Here is a 21,036-nt window from a genome sequence, read left to right on the forward strand (position 1 = left end):
GGCAGTGTGGGAAACTAGGAACCAGTGGCAGTGTGGGAAACTAGGAACCACTGGCAGTGTGGGAAACTAGGAACCACTGGCAGTGTGGGAGACTATAATTCCCAACACCATGGAAAACTATGAACCACTAGCAATGTGGGTAACCAGGAAACACTGGCAGTGTGGGAGACTAGGACTCACAACACTGTGAGAAACTAGGAACCACTGGGAGTGTGGGAGACTAGGATTCCCAACACTGTGGGAAACTAGAAACCGCTGGCAGTGTCGGAGACTAGGATTCCCAACACTGTGGGAAACTAGAAACCACTGGCAGTGTAGGAAACTAAAAAAACTGGCAGTTTGGGAAACTAGGAACCTCTGGCAGTGTAGGAGACTAGGATTCCCAACACTGTGGGAAACTAGGAACTACTGGCAGTGTGGGAAACCAGGAACCTCTGGTAGTGTGGGAAACGAAGAACCACTGGCAGTGTGGGAGACAAGGATTCCCCACACTGTGGGAAACTAGGAACCACTGGCAGTGTAGGAAACTAAAAAAACTGTCAGTGTGGGAAACTAGGAACCTCTGGAAGTGTGGGAGACTAGGATTCCCAACACTGTGGGAAACTAGGAACTACTGGCAGTGTGGGAAACTAGGAACCTCTGGTAGTGTGGGAAACGGAGAACCACTGGCAGTGTGGGAAACTAGGAACCACTGGCAGTGTGGGAAACTAGGAACCTCTGGTAGTGTGGGAAACGGAGAACCACTGGCAGTGTGGGAAACTAGGAACCACTGGCAGTGTGAGAAACTAGGAACCTCTGGTAGTGTGGGAAACGGAGAACCACTGGCAGTGTGGGAAACTAGGAACCACTGGCAGTGTGGGAAACTAGGAACCTCTGGTAGTGTGGGAAACGGAGAACCACTGGCAGTGTGGGAAACTAGGAACCACTGGCAGTGTGGGAAACTAAGAACCACTGGCAGGGAAACTAGGAAGCTTCGGCAGGGTGGGAAACTAGGAACCCCCAGCAGTGAATGAATGAAATGAGTGAATGAATGAACGCATTTGTAGGACGCACAGCTACGCAATAAGAGTGTCCCAGCTCTGGTTGGTTCACGCATACAGGACCCGTAGGCACGTCTAGCCCTGGAAAAACTAGGTTTTAAGATGTTTCTTAAAGGCTGTCAAATCCGTTATGGCGCTGAAAGCAGCCAGAATATGACTGGGGGGAAACTGAGACTATCAAGAGGGTGTGAAATTAGGAACTCTATGTAAAACTAGGAAACACAAACATGGTGGGAAAATAGGAAGCTTCAGCGGGGTGGGAAACTAGGAACGAATCTGAGTTTGAAACTAGGAACCACTAACATTGTACAAAACAGGAATCATCAACATGGTTGGAAACGAGGAAGGGGTAGGCAGCAAACTAGGATATGAGAGGGAGACTTACACACCCCAACAGGCTGGGAAACTGGGCAGTGGACGGGGAACCAGCATTCTAAATCCTGGACCATAAAGCAGGAAGAGAAACTGGAAACTTCAACGAGAATAGAGAAACATAAAACACCAAATGATAGGCATGTGTAAATCGTGAACATCAAATAAGTAGGAGCCACGCAAGAATTATATAAGGGAGCGAATAAGAAATGGGGAACTATGCACCACAGCTGAATGGGAAGTGGGAATCTCCTGTGGCTGGAGTGGTTTTCATACTCACATTCCAAGCAGGGCTCTAGAGTTTCCCATAACAATGCGTAATTCATCCAGTCCGGGGATTGTACTTTGCATTCTGGGACCTGTAGTCCTGATTTTCAATTGGGATTAAACAGATCTACATGTACCCAAGGTAAACCAAGATCCTGGGGTGACATATTTACACGTGGAAATTGGTAACGTCTGAGCTTGCTTTCAGGGCGCACCCAACGAATAATTAATTCAGTAGATGTATCAGTGGCAACTTTGTGGGGCGGTGGGGGCTTTCCCTGAATTGTATGAAACCAGTCACAACGCTAGCTAGGGATGTGGAGAACCGGCTCGGGGGTGTCAGACAGACACCTTCAGTGTTCTACCGTGGGAGGGGAGGGGAGGAACGGCACGAGACAGGAAGCCATGTGAGGGAGGAGAGAGTGTGGGGGAGGAGTCAAGGAGGGGGCGGGCTGTGGGAGACTGTCATGAATGGGTGGAGAGAGGGTGGGTCTGAGAGACTGGCTCAGGGACAAAGAGGAGAGGGAGAGACAGCCGCCGCCGGGTGCACACGAGGCGGAGAGACATACAGGGGTGAAGCACGGAGAGCTAGCAGGTACAAAGGCTGAGCAGGAGGGACGGCAAAAGATAACCCGTGCAAAAATTCAAGAGTGCTATACTGTCTGCAGGAAATCCCCAGACACTACAATAGACAGCCAAAAAAAAATACTCCGAAACGACAAGAGACTGGACCAAGGAACACAGAGGGAGCAGCAGAACTCACCAGGGCACACTGCCACAGAAAGATCTAACCAGCAGGGAGAAAAAACCACAGTCGACGAGAGCACACGAGGTCTAATGACTGGGGCATCCTGGGTGAACAAGAGAGAGACACAAAGAGAGACGGCGCCGCCAGAGAACCGCTGGCAGTAAGAGGGGTTATAGACAGAAACAGGCAGTCACCTGAGGAGCCCGTGGTGAGAGACAGCAGCGAGTTGAACTTTGACACCGTAAGGATCTTGTTCTGCGGGAGGCGAGGAAATCCTCGTGTTCATAAATAATTCATAATTATTTTGTAAATAACCTGGCGCGAGAAAACAGAAAGACAGAGGTGAGACTGGACATAAGGCTGCTCCCTCCTCGAGACGCCACGTGTGTCCTCGTTGTGTGGTTCCCCCAGAGGTGACAATCTTTACAGGACTATTTTCTCCGAGAGTGACAGCTCCGTAGCACTCAAGTGCCTCGACTGTTGACAGTCCTCTTTACAGCGCTGTCGCTCTCTGTTTTGAAGCCCAGACCTCTGACAGTGACCGTCTCTCCGGAGCTCCCCGTCCATGGCGACTGTCAGCAGCCCCGAGAGCGGGCCCCACTCGCCCCGCGTGTACTTCCAGAGCCCCTCGGGGCCCCGGGCGGCCGGGGAAGACCCCGAGGAGATCCCGGTCCGGCGGCAGGGGAAGGTGACCGTTAAGTACGACCGGAAGGAGCTGCGCAAGCGACTCAACCTGGAAGAGTGGATCCTCGAGCAACTTGTCCAGCTGTACGACTGTGAGGTAAGAGGGCGCCCCCCGCTCGGAAGTAACCCCTGCGCCCCCTTTAGACAAGGTGAGAGAACGCACCCCGACAAATAGGCACCCACACTTCCGCAGCAATCCAACCACCACCGATATATTTCAGCAACTAGGCAATAATGAGAGAACCAAAGTGCACCAGGGAGCCCCCTGCCATTGGACCACTGACAGCCAACAGCACCTATGTGGAGTCCAAGCAACCAGGCAAGGACAGGCGTGAGAATCACCCCCACGGACACCTACCCCGCCCTTTCCCAACAGTAAATCATGAACCACCTCTTAAAATCCCAGCAACCGGACAGGTGGAGGCAACCCCCTTTAACCTAGACCAGTTATGTCATCATGAACTAGCATGTCAGTAGGCGCAACCCCAAACTCTGATCAACAGCAATAAAAACAACCGGTGAAACCTAATTCAGCAACCGAGCCCCTGAGATAGTGTACGACTAATCAGATATAAAGCAAATTATCACCCGACCAAAACAGGTCACGAGCTACCACTGCCGCTCAGGTAGGTTGAACCTCCCACCTGCAGGGCAGCACTTAGGGCATAGCTGGTGGCCGGTACCCAGCCGTTCATCACTCGACACGGGCACACAGAAGCACGGGTTCTCCAGCTCTGTTCACGTGCCTTCCTCGGTAACAACTGCTATCCAGGTATATAATTCATCATTTATTTGCTACTCGGCCCTCAACTAGGTAGCACGCAAGTAGGCACACAGTAGCTAAACACTGTCCCAGTGACTATGCACCCGCCCTCCTCTTCCTCTGGGACTTAGCGAAGCGTTCAATGATGGGCCTTGCCTGGCTGGCAGCGGGCACTGCCTGGCACGAGAGGAAGCGTGGGGCACATCGGGTCATGCAGCCCTGCCTGGCTCACGGGTGTGTGGTGTGGGTGCCTTCTCAGGGCCATGTGTCCTAGACTACACTACGTGCCCAGTTACTCGTGTGCTGTGTCTCACACTCATGCCTCTGGTCTGCAGTGTATATGACCCCTTCTGGGAATCACACGGTTACACCACGAGCAGTTTTTCGATGCATTGTTTGAAGAAAGGGCTGTGTGTCCTTTTCTGGAGGTCTGCAGGCCAGGGGGCAGGCACATGCCTGTGAGGGTGACTCTACAACACACACGCCAGAGCCGGAAGGCCAGCGGGGACCGGAAATGAGTTGGGGGCTGAAGACAGGATGCGGCCTGTCCAGCAGCTGTCCTGGACATTTCGCACAGTGCAGTTAGCAAACACGAGGCACTTGGGGTTTCCTGCGCGGATCTCTGTCTGGCGTTTTGGCAATTGCAGCTGGGGGGGGGGGGGGGAGTTGTAATCACATATAACATGGTAACTGATGCCCCGCGCGCCCCCCCCCCCTCCCCCACCAACAACACACACGTTTGCCTCTCTGGAAATATTTAATAAACTAAGCATTTTTCTTACTCTTACGTCAGCCCCATTGTGAATTAGGTGGTTCTCGCCTCTACATTTGTCACGTGGGACAAGCTACCATCTGTTTTCTTTTCAGGAGATGTCAAACTAATTTCTTCGACATACAGAAAATAAAGTAAAAGTGCATTGACAATGGAGGGGGGTACCGAGAGAGGAGGATGTGAGCAGCAGGGCGATCGATACGACGGCGGAGGCCTAAAGGTGGTGGCGAGAGAGAGTGCAAGATAACGAGTTGGGATTTCCAAAAGGAAAGGGGTCCTGGAAGTGACTTCATCCCGTCTCTGTTGAGATCACATCCTGCTGTTGAAGTTTTTCAGCCGCTGCTCCCACGTGCTGCCCTTCTCTCAGCCTGCCCGGGCATGCGCACTCGTGTCGCCATCACTTTCCCAGGCCTCGGTCCGCGCGCTCTCCCGGCGTGATGCCCAGAAATGGGGTAAGAAGCCCTCGGGGATGGGAGCTCCCCTTCCTGCCAATGAGGGCCCGAGGAAACCCTTCCCTCACTAAGACTGTGTCACCGTGTTTAGGGAGTCGTGGCAACCACGCCCTCGTGTGCTTGCCAGTCACACACTCCCAGGCAGAAACCATCCCTAAAACCACAGGGACATGGGAGCCAGTGCCAACGATGCAAGATTCAAGCTGGCGACCACGCCGCAACGGTGGATTTAGGGGGCGGACGAGTGAGCCATGTAACAACTCTGGAGACAATACTTGTATTTGTGGGTCCGGGGTTGATGCGTTGGAGACCAGTTGGTTCTAAAAGGCGAGGACGTACTTTACAATTTGCAGATATGGGAAAAGCCGGAGACATTCGGAGGGTGGCCCATGCCTACCCCCAAATTATACCTTCATTGGGAATCACTCTTTTTAAATAGCAGTAAATACAATCTAATAACGTACATACACTCGAAAAGCATGTTTACTTACCACTTGGTGAAAGCCATTTCCTCTGTCCCAGTACAAAGGAATACAGAGTGCGCTTTTTTACTAGGATCACGTGCCTTATCCCTTTTATATGTCCTTGAAGTTATCAGACTAAATTTTGATTTCTCACCACAAAATTGTATCATCTTGCAGACAGTACGCTACTGAGTCTGACAGGAGAACTCCAGCGCAGGCCTCATATCCTGAACAGCGATGGCTGCAGTCGTCACCCTGACGCAGATCGCACAGGGTGTCTGCAGGCAAGCCGTTAGTATTTCTTAAAACGGTCACCCTGACGCAGATCACACAGGGGGTCTGCAGGCAAGCCGTTAGTATTTCTTAAAACGGTCGCCCTGACGCAGATCACACAGGGTGTCTGCAGGCAAGCCGTTAGTATTTCTTAAAACGGTCACCCTGACGCAGATCGCACACGGTGTCTCTTAAAACGGTCACCCTGACGCAGATCGCACACGGTGTCTCTTAAAACGGTCACCCTGACGCAGATCACACAGGGTGTCTGCAGGCAAGCCGTTAGTATTTCTTGAAACGGTCACACTGGGTGTCTGCAGATGAGCCGCCCGTCACGGTAGCCGTGACAAAGATCTCCTTGAGGGTGTGCAGTGTAGCGGTCACTGGGAAGACGAGTAGCGAGGATACTTTCCGTGACCTCCACGTGAGCACAGCCTGCGAGTGGACGGGAAGAGCTGTCCATCAACTCACGAATAAAGGTGAGAAGTCTGTGTAAGTGTCGAGCTGCTAGCCTAGGATAGTTTGTGAGGGAAGAACCGAGCTCACTTACGTTAGTTTCAGTCAGAGGCGCAACCAGAGCCAAATTTCGGGGGGGGGCTGAGCAAAAATTTCGGGGGGGGCTGAACTTTAAGCAATAGGCAGAGTGGAGCTCCAGGGGCTCTTAGAAGGGGTGAAACAACAGCGAGGCCTCATTAACATGCAAATGGTCTTTTAAAGACCTGTGAAGTGCTCGGGTGCGGCTGCTTTTTTGCCCGGGAAGGTGTCTCATCCCGGGCTGCCACACACGACGGGGGGGGGGCTGAAGCCCTTTAAGTCCAATGGGTGTTGCGCGCCTGGTTTCAGTAGCTATCAGTTGTGCAGTGTGTGCATTGGCACCGGTGGGGGGGGGGGGGGTTAAGGGTGTTGTCCTCTGCACCTCATCTGCGGATCTATATTTACTGTCGAACCTGTGGCACAGCGCTATTTTCAGGGCTTTTCGTGGGGTGAAAAAAACCAAGGAGGGGGTCTGTCAAAGGGGCGTGGCTAATTAATTAAGGGAGAGACTTAAAAACAGGTAAACTGAAAATCTGTGCTTAGCATAGTGTGCCGCCTGGCTGGTATTTTGCTGCTTCTGTCATTGCATCCAGGTATGTAAAACAAGTAGCACTACACCTACAACAAGTCAAGAATAGTGGCTTTGACAATAGGTTTTTGTTTGTTGCACAAGACAAACGAGCAACAACTATGACTTTGTTGTATATAACCTTGAAAATGCTTCAGTTCTGATATGAGACTGTGAAAGAACTAGAACGAGTCTCTTTGACGTTACATCACAGGCAGTGAAGGGTGAACTGCTACAGAGTTGAGCAGTGGCGGGTGATAGAGAACGGTGGCGGGGTTAGAAGAAAAAAAATAAAACTTGCATGCTGGTTACCGGTTGCCAGCCACTGCGTCTCCTCTGACGCAGGAAGCTCCCAGACTCCCCTAGCCAATCACGATGCTGCCTTACAGAAGCGCTGCAATTGGTCTGAGCGACGTGGTTCGGGGCTCAGAGGGTGACTGGGAGGCTGGGCATGTTCTCCACGCAGGCTGTGCAATACAGCCAGTGGAGAATATGCAAAGTGGGCATGACTGTTTGGCTGGCCCAAGACAGCAGGTCAAACAATCATGTGCAATTCGTGTGCTCACCATTTCTCACCCTTGGCCCCTGCTCTGGCCTGGCCAGCCCAGCCCCAAGCAGGAACCGAAAAATAAAATGATGATAACTTTCTGTTATCATTTTACTTTTCCTCTGCACTGCTTTTAAAGCAGTGGGGCAACGCTCCTCCGCCTTAGCTTAGGAGCCACCGCTGGAGTTAAGATTTTTTTTCCCACCCTGATAGTGAGGGCAAAAATGGAGAGCCCAATAGGGACCAGTCTCACACCTGCTATTTAGAACTGCGGGTGCTGAGGACCAGCAGGACCCGGCCAGGGGTGGCTCCGCCATTAGGGCAGAAGAGCGTCGCCCCACTGCTTTATCCTAGCGTGAGAAAGTAGAACGATATGCCTGGTTGGGGGCGGGTCAAGGAGGAGTGACTTGCCCACTGTTGTTGGCCCTGAATGTTTGGTCGGCCCTCTGGAGCCGACCAAACCAGTCATCCACACTCTGCATTTTCTCTATGTAGGCTGCATGCAGCCTACATAGAGAAAATGGCCTCCCTACAGGCGACCGGCTGGGCACCGTCCGCACCAATCACAACGCTGCCCTTGCAGCGTTGTGATTGGCTTAGGGGAGGGAAGGTGCCTGCTTTATGTTCTCCTGAAGCAGCAGGAAAACGCGGGACCCGGCCAGGAGCGTAGGCGGCGCGGAACCCGATGAGGTACGTATTTATTTATTTATTTATTTATTTATTTATTTATTTATTTATTTATATATATATATATTTACCTACTGGCAGTCGCCAGTAGGTAGTTATAGTTAGGACCGTGTTTCCATAGGAAATCCGCAACATTCTATTTGGAATAACTTTGGCGACGATTGACGAATCCTCGCGAAATTCTCAAAATAGGTGGGGCACTCCGCTGCGACCCTGAAAGTCTCGGGGGGGATTCGTCAAGCGGGGGCTGAGAAAAAGGGGGGGTCCCAAAACGCGTTTTCCCCATGCATTTTTCCATAGGACCTTTAGTCCGAGCTACAGCCCGAACGGCTGAACAGAATTACTTGAAATTTGGCAGAGAGGTAGCCGTCAGGTCAGGGATGTGCCTTATAAAGGTCTCGTGTAAATCTGTTCAGTATTTCCTGAGAAAATAGCATTTAAATCAATATATATATCTATAGGCGCGCTCCGAGCGCGTACCGTAAGCTTACCGTACGCGCACGCCGCCGTGCGTGAGCGCGATTCGGATTGGTTGTTAGATCTCAGTAAACATTTGAATCGGTCGAAACCAGGAAGTGTCGGCCGCCATTTTGTCTCTCGCAGTCTGAGGGGGTGAAAAACAAAGGTGGAGAACGTGAAAAGGGGGCAGGGTGGACAGTTCCTGACCCCCTAGCCTTTGTCAGGGGGTCCCAGAAGGACCCCCAAGGGCAAAAATTAATTTAAATTTTTTTTCGAAAAATCGCCGAATGCGCACGGCGTAAACGGAGAAATTCCGCGAGGAAAAATTCTGCGAACTTCGCGTAATTACGCGTACCGTGCACGCACGGCAAAAAAAAATTTTCAAAAAGGAAAGCTAAAAAAAAATAAAAAAAAATTGTGAGGTAAGGTTGGCTCTTAAAAGAGCCGTTGGGTTAATACAGGGATGGAGGAAAGAAAGAATGGGAATATTATGAGCGTCTACAAACATGCTGGTCTATCTTATTGTTAATAAGGGAAACACTGGTCTCCCCAAAAACAATAAGACCACAACACGTTGTACACCTCATTGAAACCCTCCGAAATCGAGGGTTAATGTCCAGAGGAGCAGAAGAAGGTGATGCTCCCACCTCAGAGGAAGGGCTCAGCTGCCGATGATGTACTCGGCTGACCTTCTGAGGTTGGGCTCCGGTGACTTACTGAAGAGTGTTCTTCAGTATGTTGAGCAAAGATCCTGGGATGTTTATCCCTAATGTGTCTCATCATAGAGTGATTTCCAAAGGAATACTTCTTCCTTGGATCTCCTCTAGATAAAACACGGTCACAAAGTGTGCAAGTGACCAATGGAGCATTGACCTTTTTCTGCCCCTCTGGAAAAGTAAAATACTCCCACACAAAAGAATCCTTTTGTTTCCTCCTTCTCTGTCTGATGATGGTGCTGCTAGGCTCACTCTCAGAAGAGGTCTGCTGCTCTGCCATTGTATCTCAATGTCAATTCAGCTCCTTCTCCTAGGGGATCTCAAGCAGTAATGAGGGGAATGGGTGTGGTGTGGGAAGTTTCTGGAACTGAAAGTAGTTTCAACCAATGAAAAGTGTTCTTTGTGGATCACATGACCTACCGTGCGCGCTCCGTAAGCTTACGGTACGCGCTCGTAAACAAGTACGCATGCGCAAACGTGACGCTTATGGAGCACTTACGGAGCGCGTACCTAAGACACACTCGTGCATGCGCATTACATGCCCCTGCGTAACCGCGACGTTGCTTCCGCGCGACGCGCATACGTCACGTACGTATCACGTAAGCGCACTGTACTTAGCGTCAGCTTACCGTACGTGCATCGTATCACGTAAGCGCACCGTACTTATGACGTACGGAGCGCGTAGCGTCAGCTTACTGTACGCGCACAGAAAAAAATATATAAAAAAAAAAACAAATTACCCATTCCATAATGCAGGATATAGTACATATATTATTTTATACATAGGTTTACCAAAAATCTCAAAAAAAATTTGCATTTAAAAAACCGTACAAATTCACTGAAAAAACCATAGGTTTCACACACGTTATAGTTAGGAATTAGCATTTAAAAAACCTTGCAAATTCACTGAAAAAACCATAGGTTTCACACATGTCCTAGTTAGCTGGACATTTCACTCGTAAAAAAACCAATGAAATTCCCCCGTTATAGTTAGTGCAGGCAACTATAACTCACGCGACCGCAATCCTCTGTTGATGCTAATACTGTATCTTTAGCTATACATATATTACAAATATTTATTTTTCATAAAGACACATATGTCATCAGTGATGTAATATTTGACATCATCAGCAGAGGATTGCGGTCGCGTGAGTTATAGTTGCCTGCACTAACTATAACAGGGGAATTTCATTGGTTTTTTACGAGTGAAATGTCCAGCTAACTATAACATGTGTGAAACCTATGGTTTTTTCAGTGAATATAATATCTACTGGCGGTCGCCAGTAGATAGTTCTAGTTAGGATCGTGTTTCCATAGGAAATCTGAAAATTCTATTTTGAATAACTTTGGCGCCGGTTGACGAATCCTCGCGAAATTTTCAAAACTAATGGGGCGCTCCGTTCAGCTCCTACCCTGAAGTCTCGGGGTGATTCGTCAAGCGGGGGCTGAGAAAAAAGGGGGGTCCCAAAACGCGTTTTCCCCATGCATTTTTCCATAGGACCTTTAGACACCGCTACAGCCCGAACGGCTGAACGGAATTACTTGAAATTTGGCAGAGAGGTAGCCATAAGGTCAAGGAAGTGCCTTTTGCAGGTCTGGTGTAAATCTGTTCAGTATTTGTTGAGAAAATAGCATTTAAAAGCATATCAATATCTATACGCGCGCAGCGTGCGCACACCGTGCGAGCACCCTAACGTGCGCGAGCGTAATTCTGATTGGTGGTTACATGTTAGTCAACGTTCGATTGGTCGAAATCAGGAAGTGTCGGCCGCCGTTTTGTTTGTTTTCAGTGCGAGAGTGAAAAAGGAAGGTGACAAACGTGAAAAGGGGGCAGGGTAGAGAGTTCCTGACCCCCTAGCCTTTGTCAGGGGGTCCCTGAAGGACCCGGAATGCAGAATTTTTTTTTTTTTTTAAATCGCGGGGGTGCGCGCACGGTGAAAAAAAAAAAGAATTTAATACGTAGTTTATTGTAAAATAAATATATATATATATATATATATAAAAAAAAATAATACATAAATAAATTAGCATTTAAAAAACCGTACAAATTCACTGAAAAAACCATAGGTTTCACACACGTTATAGTTAGGAATTAGCATTTAAAAAACCTTGCAAATTCACTTAAAAAAACCATAGGTTTCACACATGTTATAGTTAGGTGGATATTTCACTCGTAAAAAACCAATGAAATTCCCCCGTTATAGTTAGTTCAGATAACTATAACTCGCGCAACCGCCACTCTATCGCAAGGAGGATCTCATCAGTGATGTCATCAGTGATGTCATCAGTGATGTCATCAGTGATGTAATATGTGACGTCATGAGCAGTGGATTGCGGGCGCGCGAGTTATAGTTGTCTGAACTAACTATAACGGGGGAATTTCATTGTTTTTTTACGAGTGAAATATCCAGTTAACTAGAACATGTGTGAAACCTATGGTTTTTTTAAGTGAATATATATATATATATATATATATATATATATATATATATATATATATATATTTTATTTTCATTATTCATTTAAATCAACACTCCCACCACTGGACCCGGCCCACTTAAAGCCCTGGCTATTTTCATCCTATGTGAGAAATTTGGAAGTTGGTGAGGAGCTGTTGCTCTGCCTGAGCTAGAGTTGTGGGACTTGCAGAGCCTCGAGGAGCCGCAGGTAGAGGTCTGCCTTAGAGACCCTTTACTAGTGCGGTGATCATCTCTGTTATGTGAAATTGTAGAGTGTGGCTAATCACCCGTGAGGGTATCCAGGCTCTGAGCAGGGAAGGCCTGAGAGGGGACGAGGAGATTGTCTGTTTTGATAGCCATGTCTTGAGGATCCTTCAGAGGTCCATGAGGGAGGGGGAGGTTCTGAAATGTTCTGGGAGGTCGTTCCAGGTCTTGGCTGCGAGGTATGAGATGGAGCGTCCTCCGCTTCTGGTCCTACAGATGGGAGGGAGGTGTGCTCTTGACTGGGATGCAGATCAAAGGTGGCTGGTGGGTTGGAATCTGAGTTCTTGGATATGAGCTCGAGGACTGAAGAGAAGCTCCCACAAGATGTGTTTGTAACGTCTGCCATTAGCCAAGTCTTTTTGATTTTTACTGAAACAATATATGTAATATACTTACTAGCAGAAGCAGTCTGCCACCCCTCTTCATCCATTGGCCTGTTATTGGCATTCACCTTTATCTTCCTCCCATTACATCGTGTAGCATGGCGCCGTGGTTCAACCCACTTCAGTCTTTGGCAAACCTCACATTGAGTGACGGCATTCTGCTCTCTCACAAAAACCACACAGGCACAGTGCCAGGGACTACTACAGCAATGTGTGCTTTTTGAGACGTGAAATATTTTTGATTTTGATATTTTTGCTTTTGATATTATCCATGGCCCTGCATCTCGCGCAAGAATATCTTACAAACATCATGACAAAACAAGCATTGGTAAAAGGCTGACGACAAATGCCCCAGACCTATTGGCTTTGCCAATTTTCTTTTTTCTTAGGAGACTGGGTCAGTGTACGCAGCTGCTCCCCTACTGCTGGCAGAATTTGTGTTTGAGCTTCTCAAATAGCTCTATGGTCTATCTGCTAAGTGCCTGCTGGTAATGTTACTCCCTCTCATGGTTTTGCGTGCAGGGACATATACTTTTCTGCTTGTAACGTAAAACTGCAAGTTTAAGAATGGAAAGTACTACTTCCCAGTCTGAGAACAATTCCATTGGGCACCCTGGCTGTTCATTTTGATGCACAACACACTTGGTCTGGAGCCTAGAGTTTCTGAATCTGTACTCTGTGTCCTTCTTGAGGACTGGATTCCCAACAGTCTCTGTAGTCCAAGCTCTCGTTCCACCACTGGTGTAAACCTATTCTCTGGCTATCTGCAGACGTGGCCTTCACAAACCTTCCTGTAAACACCCCTTTCCTGCTGCTAGCCACCCTTGCAAATAGCCTTCAGCCACAAATCGCAAAAGGTTGGTGTGTCTCTACGACAACATGTTTCCAGCTGCACTTGTCTTTTTACAATAGACTAATCTGGTCCACCATTCCAAGTTGCTGCAGCTGAAATAAGCCAGGACTGTAACTCTAAAGATTGCATTATCTATGCATTGAAATTGATCTCATCTGAAACCTCAATTAATGTTTTCCTGTAAATTAATAGGGGGAGACGGAAGCGAAGAATGGCGGTACAAAAGGGGGTGGTGATGGACGGAGCATCAGAACCAATCAAACACTCACACCCAGTCAACAGATCTGGGTTTGATCCATCACCGTTCTTTAGCCCACTCTGCCACCCCAGTTCAGACATGGCCATATGCAAATCAGTCTGACCCTGTGCCTCATGGGAACAGTCCAGCCCGAACTGCCAAGCCATGCCTTCCCTGGACCGGAAACAAGCTTCCTGGGACCGGTTTCTGGCATTTCAGCCGTCTTCAGCCAGGCTTGCTTGAATCCAGTGGCAAAATGAGCAAGGGACTCACGTCTGAGCATACCCTGCCAACTTATGGCGAACAAAGCGAAGAATGGTTCACTCTGTTTCCAAATATAATACTACGCCAATCAAAAAAGAGTGAACCACAATGGTCTTGATACTGGGGTCTCGCAAGGATTGTCTGGGGAAACCCTCAACTACTATTTCCAACCAGCGGTGGATATAATCACCACTGGAGTGATATAGTGGGATAGCATCCTCATCGGGTCTCCCACCTGGCTACTGAATTCTCCTGGTGAGTAACGCCTCTACAAGGAGGGAGATTGTTTGGATGAAGATAATGGTGGGATCTGTGCAGAAGGATAAAATTACCTCCTATACCTGTGCAAGTGATTTTTAATATGAAAGACGGGATAGGGGTAAGATTAGAAGCAAAGAAATGTTGTTCAGACTTATTACCATTTCTTTGCATCTAGAAATCTGATCTACATGTTTTGGCCATAGGAGCCTCTGTGGGTCAGTTGACCTTAATTAGGACCTTCTGAATCAGATCCCTGTATTTGTTGATACTGATGGGGCACTCTGGTAAGTATATGGACTTGCAGGTCTTTGTTGCAAGCCTATTTGTTGCCTATAACCTCCGAGCATGTTGTCAGATGCGTACACCTTCAGTGTCCTCCCCGTCTTGATTCAGGATGGGGAGAAGGCTGAAGATGTACGCTCCGGACAGTCTCATAAAACAAATAGGTTAAGACGAGACCAGACTCCTCTACCCGCACCTTGTGGGGTAGTTCTGAACATGCTCTGAGGTTATAGGCAACAAGTGCGCTTGTAACAAAGGCCCGTAAGTTAACATACTTACCTGAGCATTCCATCGGGATCAACAAATACAGCAATCTGATTCACAAGGTCCTCATGAAGGCTAACTGACCTACAGAGGTTCCTATGTACGAAACATGTAGACCAGACTTCTAAATGCTAAGATTGGTAATGCGTCCGAAGAACATCTTTGTTTTTAATCTTACCCCATCCTGCCGTTCTCATTAGCATCGATTACACAGATAAAGCAGGTAATTTTAACCTTTTACACAGATTCCACCATTATCTTCATCCAGACAATCTCCCTCCTAGTGGAGGCATTACTAACCTAGAGAATTCAGTACCCAGGAGATTCGATGACGCTCCCCATGATATCGCTCCAGTGGAGTGTGTATATATTCATCACTGGTTATAAATAGTGGTTGAGGGTTTCAGGCACAATCCTTGCGAGACTTGGGTATGCGGAAAAGTGGGGTTCACTCCTTTTTTTTTTTTTTTTTTTTTTTTATCTGTGTAGATCGTGTTTTCTTATTTAGTCACACTCCCTCCCCCCCCCCCCCCCCCCCAATAACTCAGCCCCTACCTTCTTGATAAGTCCACCCGCTGTGCAGTCAAGTCACATCTCCTTAGAACATATATCTCCTGCAGCAGCATCATGTGGTTTACAGAGACCGAAACTTGTCGGCCACAGGCCCTTTGACAATGGAGGCCTTCTGTTAAATATACAGCTTCCGGTCCCGTGGTGACATGAAACTAATTAGTTTACACTGACACTTTTAGCTCTGCGGCTTTCCTTTTATGCACGATATGAGCCAGACAAAACCTGGGGGGCCTGTTCTGTTTGAGATGAGACCTTGGCAAGGGGTCTCTGTTGTCAAATTGTACAGAAGCTTCAGACTGTGCGTTGAAAAACGTTGACTGCTTGGTGGCAAGGCACACTTCATGTAATATACATTGCAGACAGTTTGAATGAAAAGCGCGATTTTTGTCAGGCGATTAAATAAACTGCTTTAAAAAATAAAGGGTGCTGTTTTAGTATTTTAAAACGTTGTGTTTGAAAGGTTTTGCTTGTAAAGTGCTTCACACATTTTATAAGTGTGCTTTCGATTCAGTGTGTGTGTGAAAAATGTATTCCAACGAAGTGTTGACAAGGGTAATTTGAAAGATGCTATTTCTTTAAAGCGTCTTATAACTTATGATTGAAAGACATAGTTAGGTGCTTTATACAGGATTTAAAGATTCCCTCAGTAAAGTGCTGTGTAAATGCCATGTTAATGGTGCCGTGCCTGCTCATTGAAGCAGCGTGACTGCAAAGTGCTGTGGTGGCCAGGTACTACCTACACCGCCTCCTCCCCACTTCAAGACCCAGCAAGGGACAGGAGAGAAGTTTTGGATGCGGGGGGTGTAACACCCCCGGACGTATTTATTAAACAAAGATTATTAAACATTTATCATAATTACAATATTTACATAATGCAGCAGAAAATATACTTTACATCGATTACAATTGATAAGTACAGATGTCAGATGGCTAATCTTAACATAACTCTAATACAAAGGTTTCCTATCCATATCTAACATATCTTTAATAATCAATACATTATCTATTTTCTGCGTACTTTAATAGAGCCTACAGCAAGGTCACTAACTGGTGTCAGATCCTTATCAATTGTTAACCACGCCCTCCAGCCAGAGTGCGCATGCGCAGAGGGCCCGTTTACCGTGAGGGTACCCCCCCCCCCCCAGTTACTCCCGTACGCTCTGTACCTGATCTCCATAAAGGGGCCCTTGCAGCTGTGTGCCATTTACTGGCGCCGTTGTGCACGTGCGGGATGGCGAACCAGCCTAGAGAAAGCGTGACTTCCTCCTCCCCTGCACCCAACTGCCCCTGGAGTTCTAGGAGAGACCACTTGTCCCTCCCACTTGGGCGACCCCATTCAAGAATGGTGCCCCCCTCTAAGGACCTTAAATTTACTGCTCACCAATCATGACCTTACCGCCTAACCAAGATTAATCATAAATACGACGATTGAAGACCTGTGGATGAACAAATTGGTATTTCTACATAACCTTGAAAATATCCCATCATGCAAATGCTACTAATGTTCCAATATTCCCTATTGATATTCAAAACAACCTACTTGCTTTTAGGGGACGGTGGGTGGGAGGGAAAACAAAAAGTTAAAGCCTCCTAGCGAGGCTTGGGGGCAAGCTGGGGAGCACAGAGCGAAGAGACCGACTCCTGTGCTCCCCAGCCCTTTATACCCCTTGGTGGCCCAGCCAGGGCTACTGGCCGGACGTAGCCCTTTCGCGCGACCTGGAAGTGATTCTAATCGCTTCCAGGCCACGCCCTGTCGGGAGGAGGCGCGCCTGTCGCGTCACTAATGTGCTCGACAGGCCCGCCTCCTGTTCTGGAGGGGGCTGGCTCGACCGCCATACCTTTGGCGTGGCCGATGCCGGCCCGCCGTTCTAAAAGTGCTGTGGTGAACGCTTGTGCCATCGTCAGTGTATCCACGACTTGTGACAGCACAAATGAAATGCAAGGTGTCTTTAAAGTACCATGGATAACGGTTTATTAACTGATTTCAGTGTGTATAGTGCTTTATTAAAGTGCACGGAACAGTTGGTGTGAAACGCATGGAGTCTGTTTAGTGCCTTGGTGACAGCTTGTCTATATAAAGGCGCCTGGTTGACAGTGCTTTGGAGACACTATGTAGTGTCTGTGAAAGGCTCTGCGGCCAGTTTGCACTTACGGCGCAGTGTCTTAAATTCGCTTTAGAAACCATTTTATTAAAACCGTTCGGTGTGTGTGTTTTATATCAAGATTGTGTTAGAAAGACGGCCCCATAAAGTGTATTGTGCAGTTTGTGTTATTCAGTGCGTTGGTAGTGGTTGGAGGACAGTTTGTGTAAAAAGGCGCTATGTTTTCAAAGTACTTTAGAGAGAGCCTACCTATATGTGAGGCGCTGAGCCTTTGAAGTGCTGCTTACTATACTAGATGTATGGAAGGTGCTGTCTCCAAAAGACTCGGAGAAAGTGTGCTTGAAAGGCGTCGAGTCCTGAAAGAGCTTTAGAAACAGTTTCATTAAGTACTTCCTCTGCCTGTAAAGTGCTTTATGTACACTTTGCATGGCAGACACTTTGTTTTTAAAGTGCTTTCCACAGTTTGCATAAAAACGCTGCGTCCGTGTTTTTTTTTTTTTTTTTTTGTTTGTTGTTTTTTTGGGATGAGTTTCTCTAAAAGGAAACTATTCTGCAATTTGCTTATGAGAACGCGTGAAAAGCACAATGTTTCGGAATTGCGTCGCAGTTTCTTTTTATTAAGACGTCCATTAGAAGTCTAAAATGCTTACAGAAACGGCACATGGGCGAATTGAATCTTAAAGTGCTTTAAATAGTTTGCATAGAAGGCGTTGTACCTTTGGAAACATTTGTGTGTAACTCTAAAGTACTCTGCTGACAGTTTGAGTCCATGCGTCTCTAAACTCGATCCAAGTGAAAATAGCCGTGTTAAAAGTGCTTTCTTTATTCGGTTTCATGTTAGGCGTGTCTGCAGAAGTCAGTTTTTCTGTGAACTATGTTCTGTCTCAAGTGCTTTATTCACACTTTGGCTGAAATAAAGACACTGCGTCGAAAGCATCAGTTGAAGACGGCGACGGTTTACATTACAAACACGTTGACTGTAAAGTGTTTTATAAACGACCTCCATGCAAGCACTGTGTCGTTAAAGTGTTTCAATACTCATTTCCGATAAGTGCGTCCCGGTCACAGCTGTTCTTTGAGGTGTTATACATATGTTTATGGGCCAAGAGTCGGCGGTGGGCGCCATCCAGTTGTCTCCTGTGCTTTACGAGCAGGCCGGCAGCTGCGGCCTCCTGTGCCAGCCAACACGCTCTGTGGCAGCAGTGAGGGTAGTGGGTGAGCGAGACAACGAGACAAAAGATAGGGGTGGGTGTTGGGTTACCATTGCATTTTCTGTTTTTCTTTTGCATTCAAGGGACTTTTTATTTTATAAGTATTGTAAAAAAAATAGAATATCAATTTACAGGAAAACCGTAAGAACCTCTGCCTTGCCTTTCCCTTCTCATTCCAACCCTGTTTCATCTCTCCACACCGTCCCACAGTTCTTTTAGTAAACCCCCCCCCCCCCCCCCCCCCCCCCAAGACCACCTGTTTAGCTCGTGAGCTTGAGCACGTGCCTCTCCCGCTACCCATTCAGTCACATGTCGGAGACTTTCTTCCGCATGGGGGTCTCCTGCTCACATCCCCATCGCCCTTCCGCCCCCTCTTACTGTTAGTTGGAAGGGTGAGCGGCGACGACTCCTTGCAGTTGTGAAAGCTAGCCCCACTGTTTCAGAAGCAGCCTCCCCTCCCAGTTGTTTTTGGGCTCTTCAGACACGGTTGATGCAACCGTCTGGGAGAGTCCACTTGGCCTACAGCAGGGAACGTCAGTACGTTGGAAACCGTACATATCATAGGACATTGAAAAGGGTAGATACTACTGCACTTTCGTTTTCGTAGGGTTTCATTGTTTTTTGTTTTTTTTATCTAGATAAAATGAATTTCGTGTTTTCAACAGGACTTATCTAGAATGAGATTCGATTAGACCAAACGAATTATGTGGGATAAACGAGAACTGGTGGTTAATAGGACATAGTCTGTCGCTTAGGGGGCAATCAGTTAATGTATACAGATTACATATGGAAAAATATGCAACCTATCCTAAAAGTGTCTTACAGGGATCCTCAGTACAAACCATCTATCCACAGGATTTGTCAGAGGGGGGTAACCAACATCAAAACTTGCCTACCATAGATAGCTGCCCTGTAACACTTCTGGTAACACAATATATTTCTACAGAACTGAATACGTATTTAGTACACAGTCATTTGGAGATCACAACCCCCTTGTAGAATCTTTTATCCTTCCTCCATCAAAGGTCACCTTCCCACAGAAGCCCCCACCCCTCTCCATTCTCACCCAAGGGGCTTAGGCCTTCATGGAGCCTTTGGAATCCTTCCCAGTTTGCCTTTTTTTTTTTTTTTCTTTTTAACTTGGAAAATGTCTTGGCTCTCTCTCAGGTTTTCTTTCTTGCGAGGGAAAGAGTGAATATATAATAGAATCATTTGAGGGCTTATGTGGTCATATTAAAGCTGCCCTACTAAAACCTATTAACCTATTAAGACTCCCATGGATGCTGCTTGTTGGTTTGACTCTTCATGCTCTTGCTTCTCTTGTCCCCCCCACGACTCGGAAGATGAAGTGCCCATGAAGCCCTTAACTACCGCCATAAAAGAATGGGAAACTATAGTTTTTGTCCTCAAAGGAACTCCAGCAATACAGAAGAACCCAGCAGTCAAACCTCCCTGTCCCAAAGGGGTGCCCGTGGACCTCCTAAAATGTAACCTAGATCTATGAGCTCCTCTGACAAATGTCTTTAGCAACCCAGATCATAAACCACTGCCGGGATCCTGGTCCGCTTCGGCTATTGTTCCCGTGTTTGTAAAGGGCAGTCGCTCTCATCCCAGATGTTATCGGCCCATCTCCCTTATTGATACCTCTGTTAAAGTTATTGGCAGTCATATATCACAGAATGTGTGATTGGGCCCATGAAAACAGCTTTCCTGATGCCTGCCGATACAGATTTCGGGAGCGGCTGGCTACTGTGGAGCAGTCTCTTAACCTCAATCTGGCCGCAGGCAAATGCACCATTGCCAAGCCCTGCCCACTGCACCAGGCATTTATTGACATATCAACAGTGTTAATCGGTCCAAGTTATGGAGGTTCCTACTCGTGCAGGGGTTAGATGAGACACTAGTTAGTTTTCTATACACCCTCCATAAGATGTCACCTGTGGGGATCTTGCAGTAATGTTTCCATCTTACAGGGTGTGTTTGGCAGGAGTGTGTTCTCGCCCCACCTTTGTTTATATTTAATATATCAATTAAACCCCACCCTTGGCAGGGTAAGCCCAAACATTCCAAAGATAGAGGGTGCCCATTGCCTGCCTGGTTATATGCAGATGAAGCAGTTTTGATGTTCGACGTGTTGATGGCTTTGTCTTCTTGTTCCTACTATTTCAAAGTTTATAGCTTATCTAGACCTGGTTATCAACTACTTTAAATCCTGTAACATGACGTGATTTATGTTGATAATATTCTGTTTGAAAGGACCATTAGGTTGTCTTATTAGGGATAATGTTTGATTGCTTGGGGGCGTGGCCGCCTAATATCCTAAATTCTACCATGAAGCTTCCTTAATCGGTGGGGGCCCTATTCAACATACTAAGGCCCCCCCACCTCCATGGCAACTCAATCACACCCTTTCTTGAGATTTATAAGGCAAAGTGCATTTCCACTGCTACATATAGGGCAGGGGTCTGGGGTTTTCCCAACTGCTCATCTGTTCAGGACGAGCAGAATCCCTTTTGCAGGTGGCTTCTTTCTGTAC

At 47.5% G+C, this 21,036-nt stretch overlaps 1 protein-coding gene across 1 annotated transcript in view; it reads left to right on the forward strand.

Annotated features, from left to right (window-relative positions):
• Positions 1-2,166: 2,166 nt before the first annotated feature.
• PPP1R14B (protein phosphatase 1 regulatory inhibitor subunit 14B) overlaps positions 2,167-21,036 on the forward strand; it is a 69,750-nt gene continuing 50,880 nt past the window's right edge. The window contains exon 1 of the mRNA XM_085625817.1: positions 2,167-3,208. Coding sequence (XP_085481943.1) covers positions 2,993-3,208 — 216 coding nt within the window. The 5' untranslated portion in view covers positions 2,167-2,992. The remainder of the gene's footprint in view (positions 3,209-21,036) is intronic.

The sequence above is a fragment of the Triturus cristatus genome, chromosome 9, assembly GCF_964204655.1.
Source record: "Triturus cristatus chromosome 9, aTriCri1.1, whole genome shotgun sequence".
NCBI classification, from domain to species: Eukaryota; Metazoa; Chordata; class Amphibia; order Caudata; family Salamandridae; genus Triturus; species Triturus cristatus.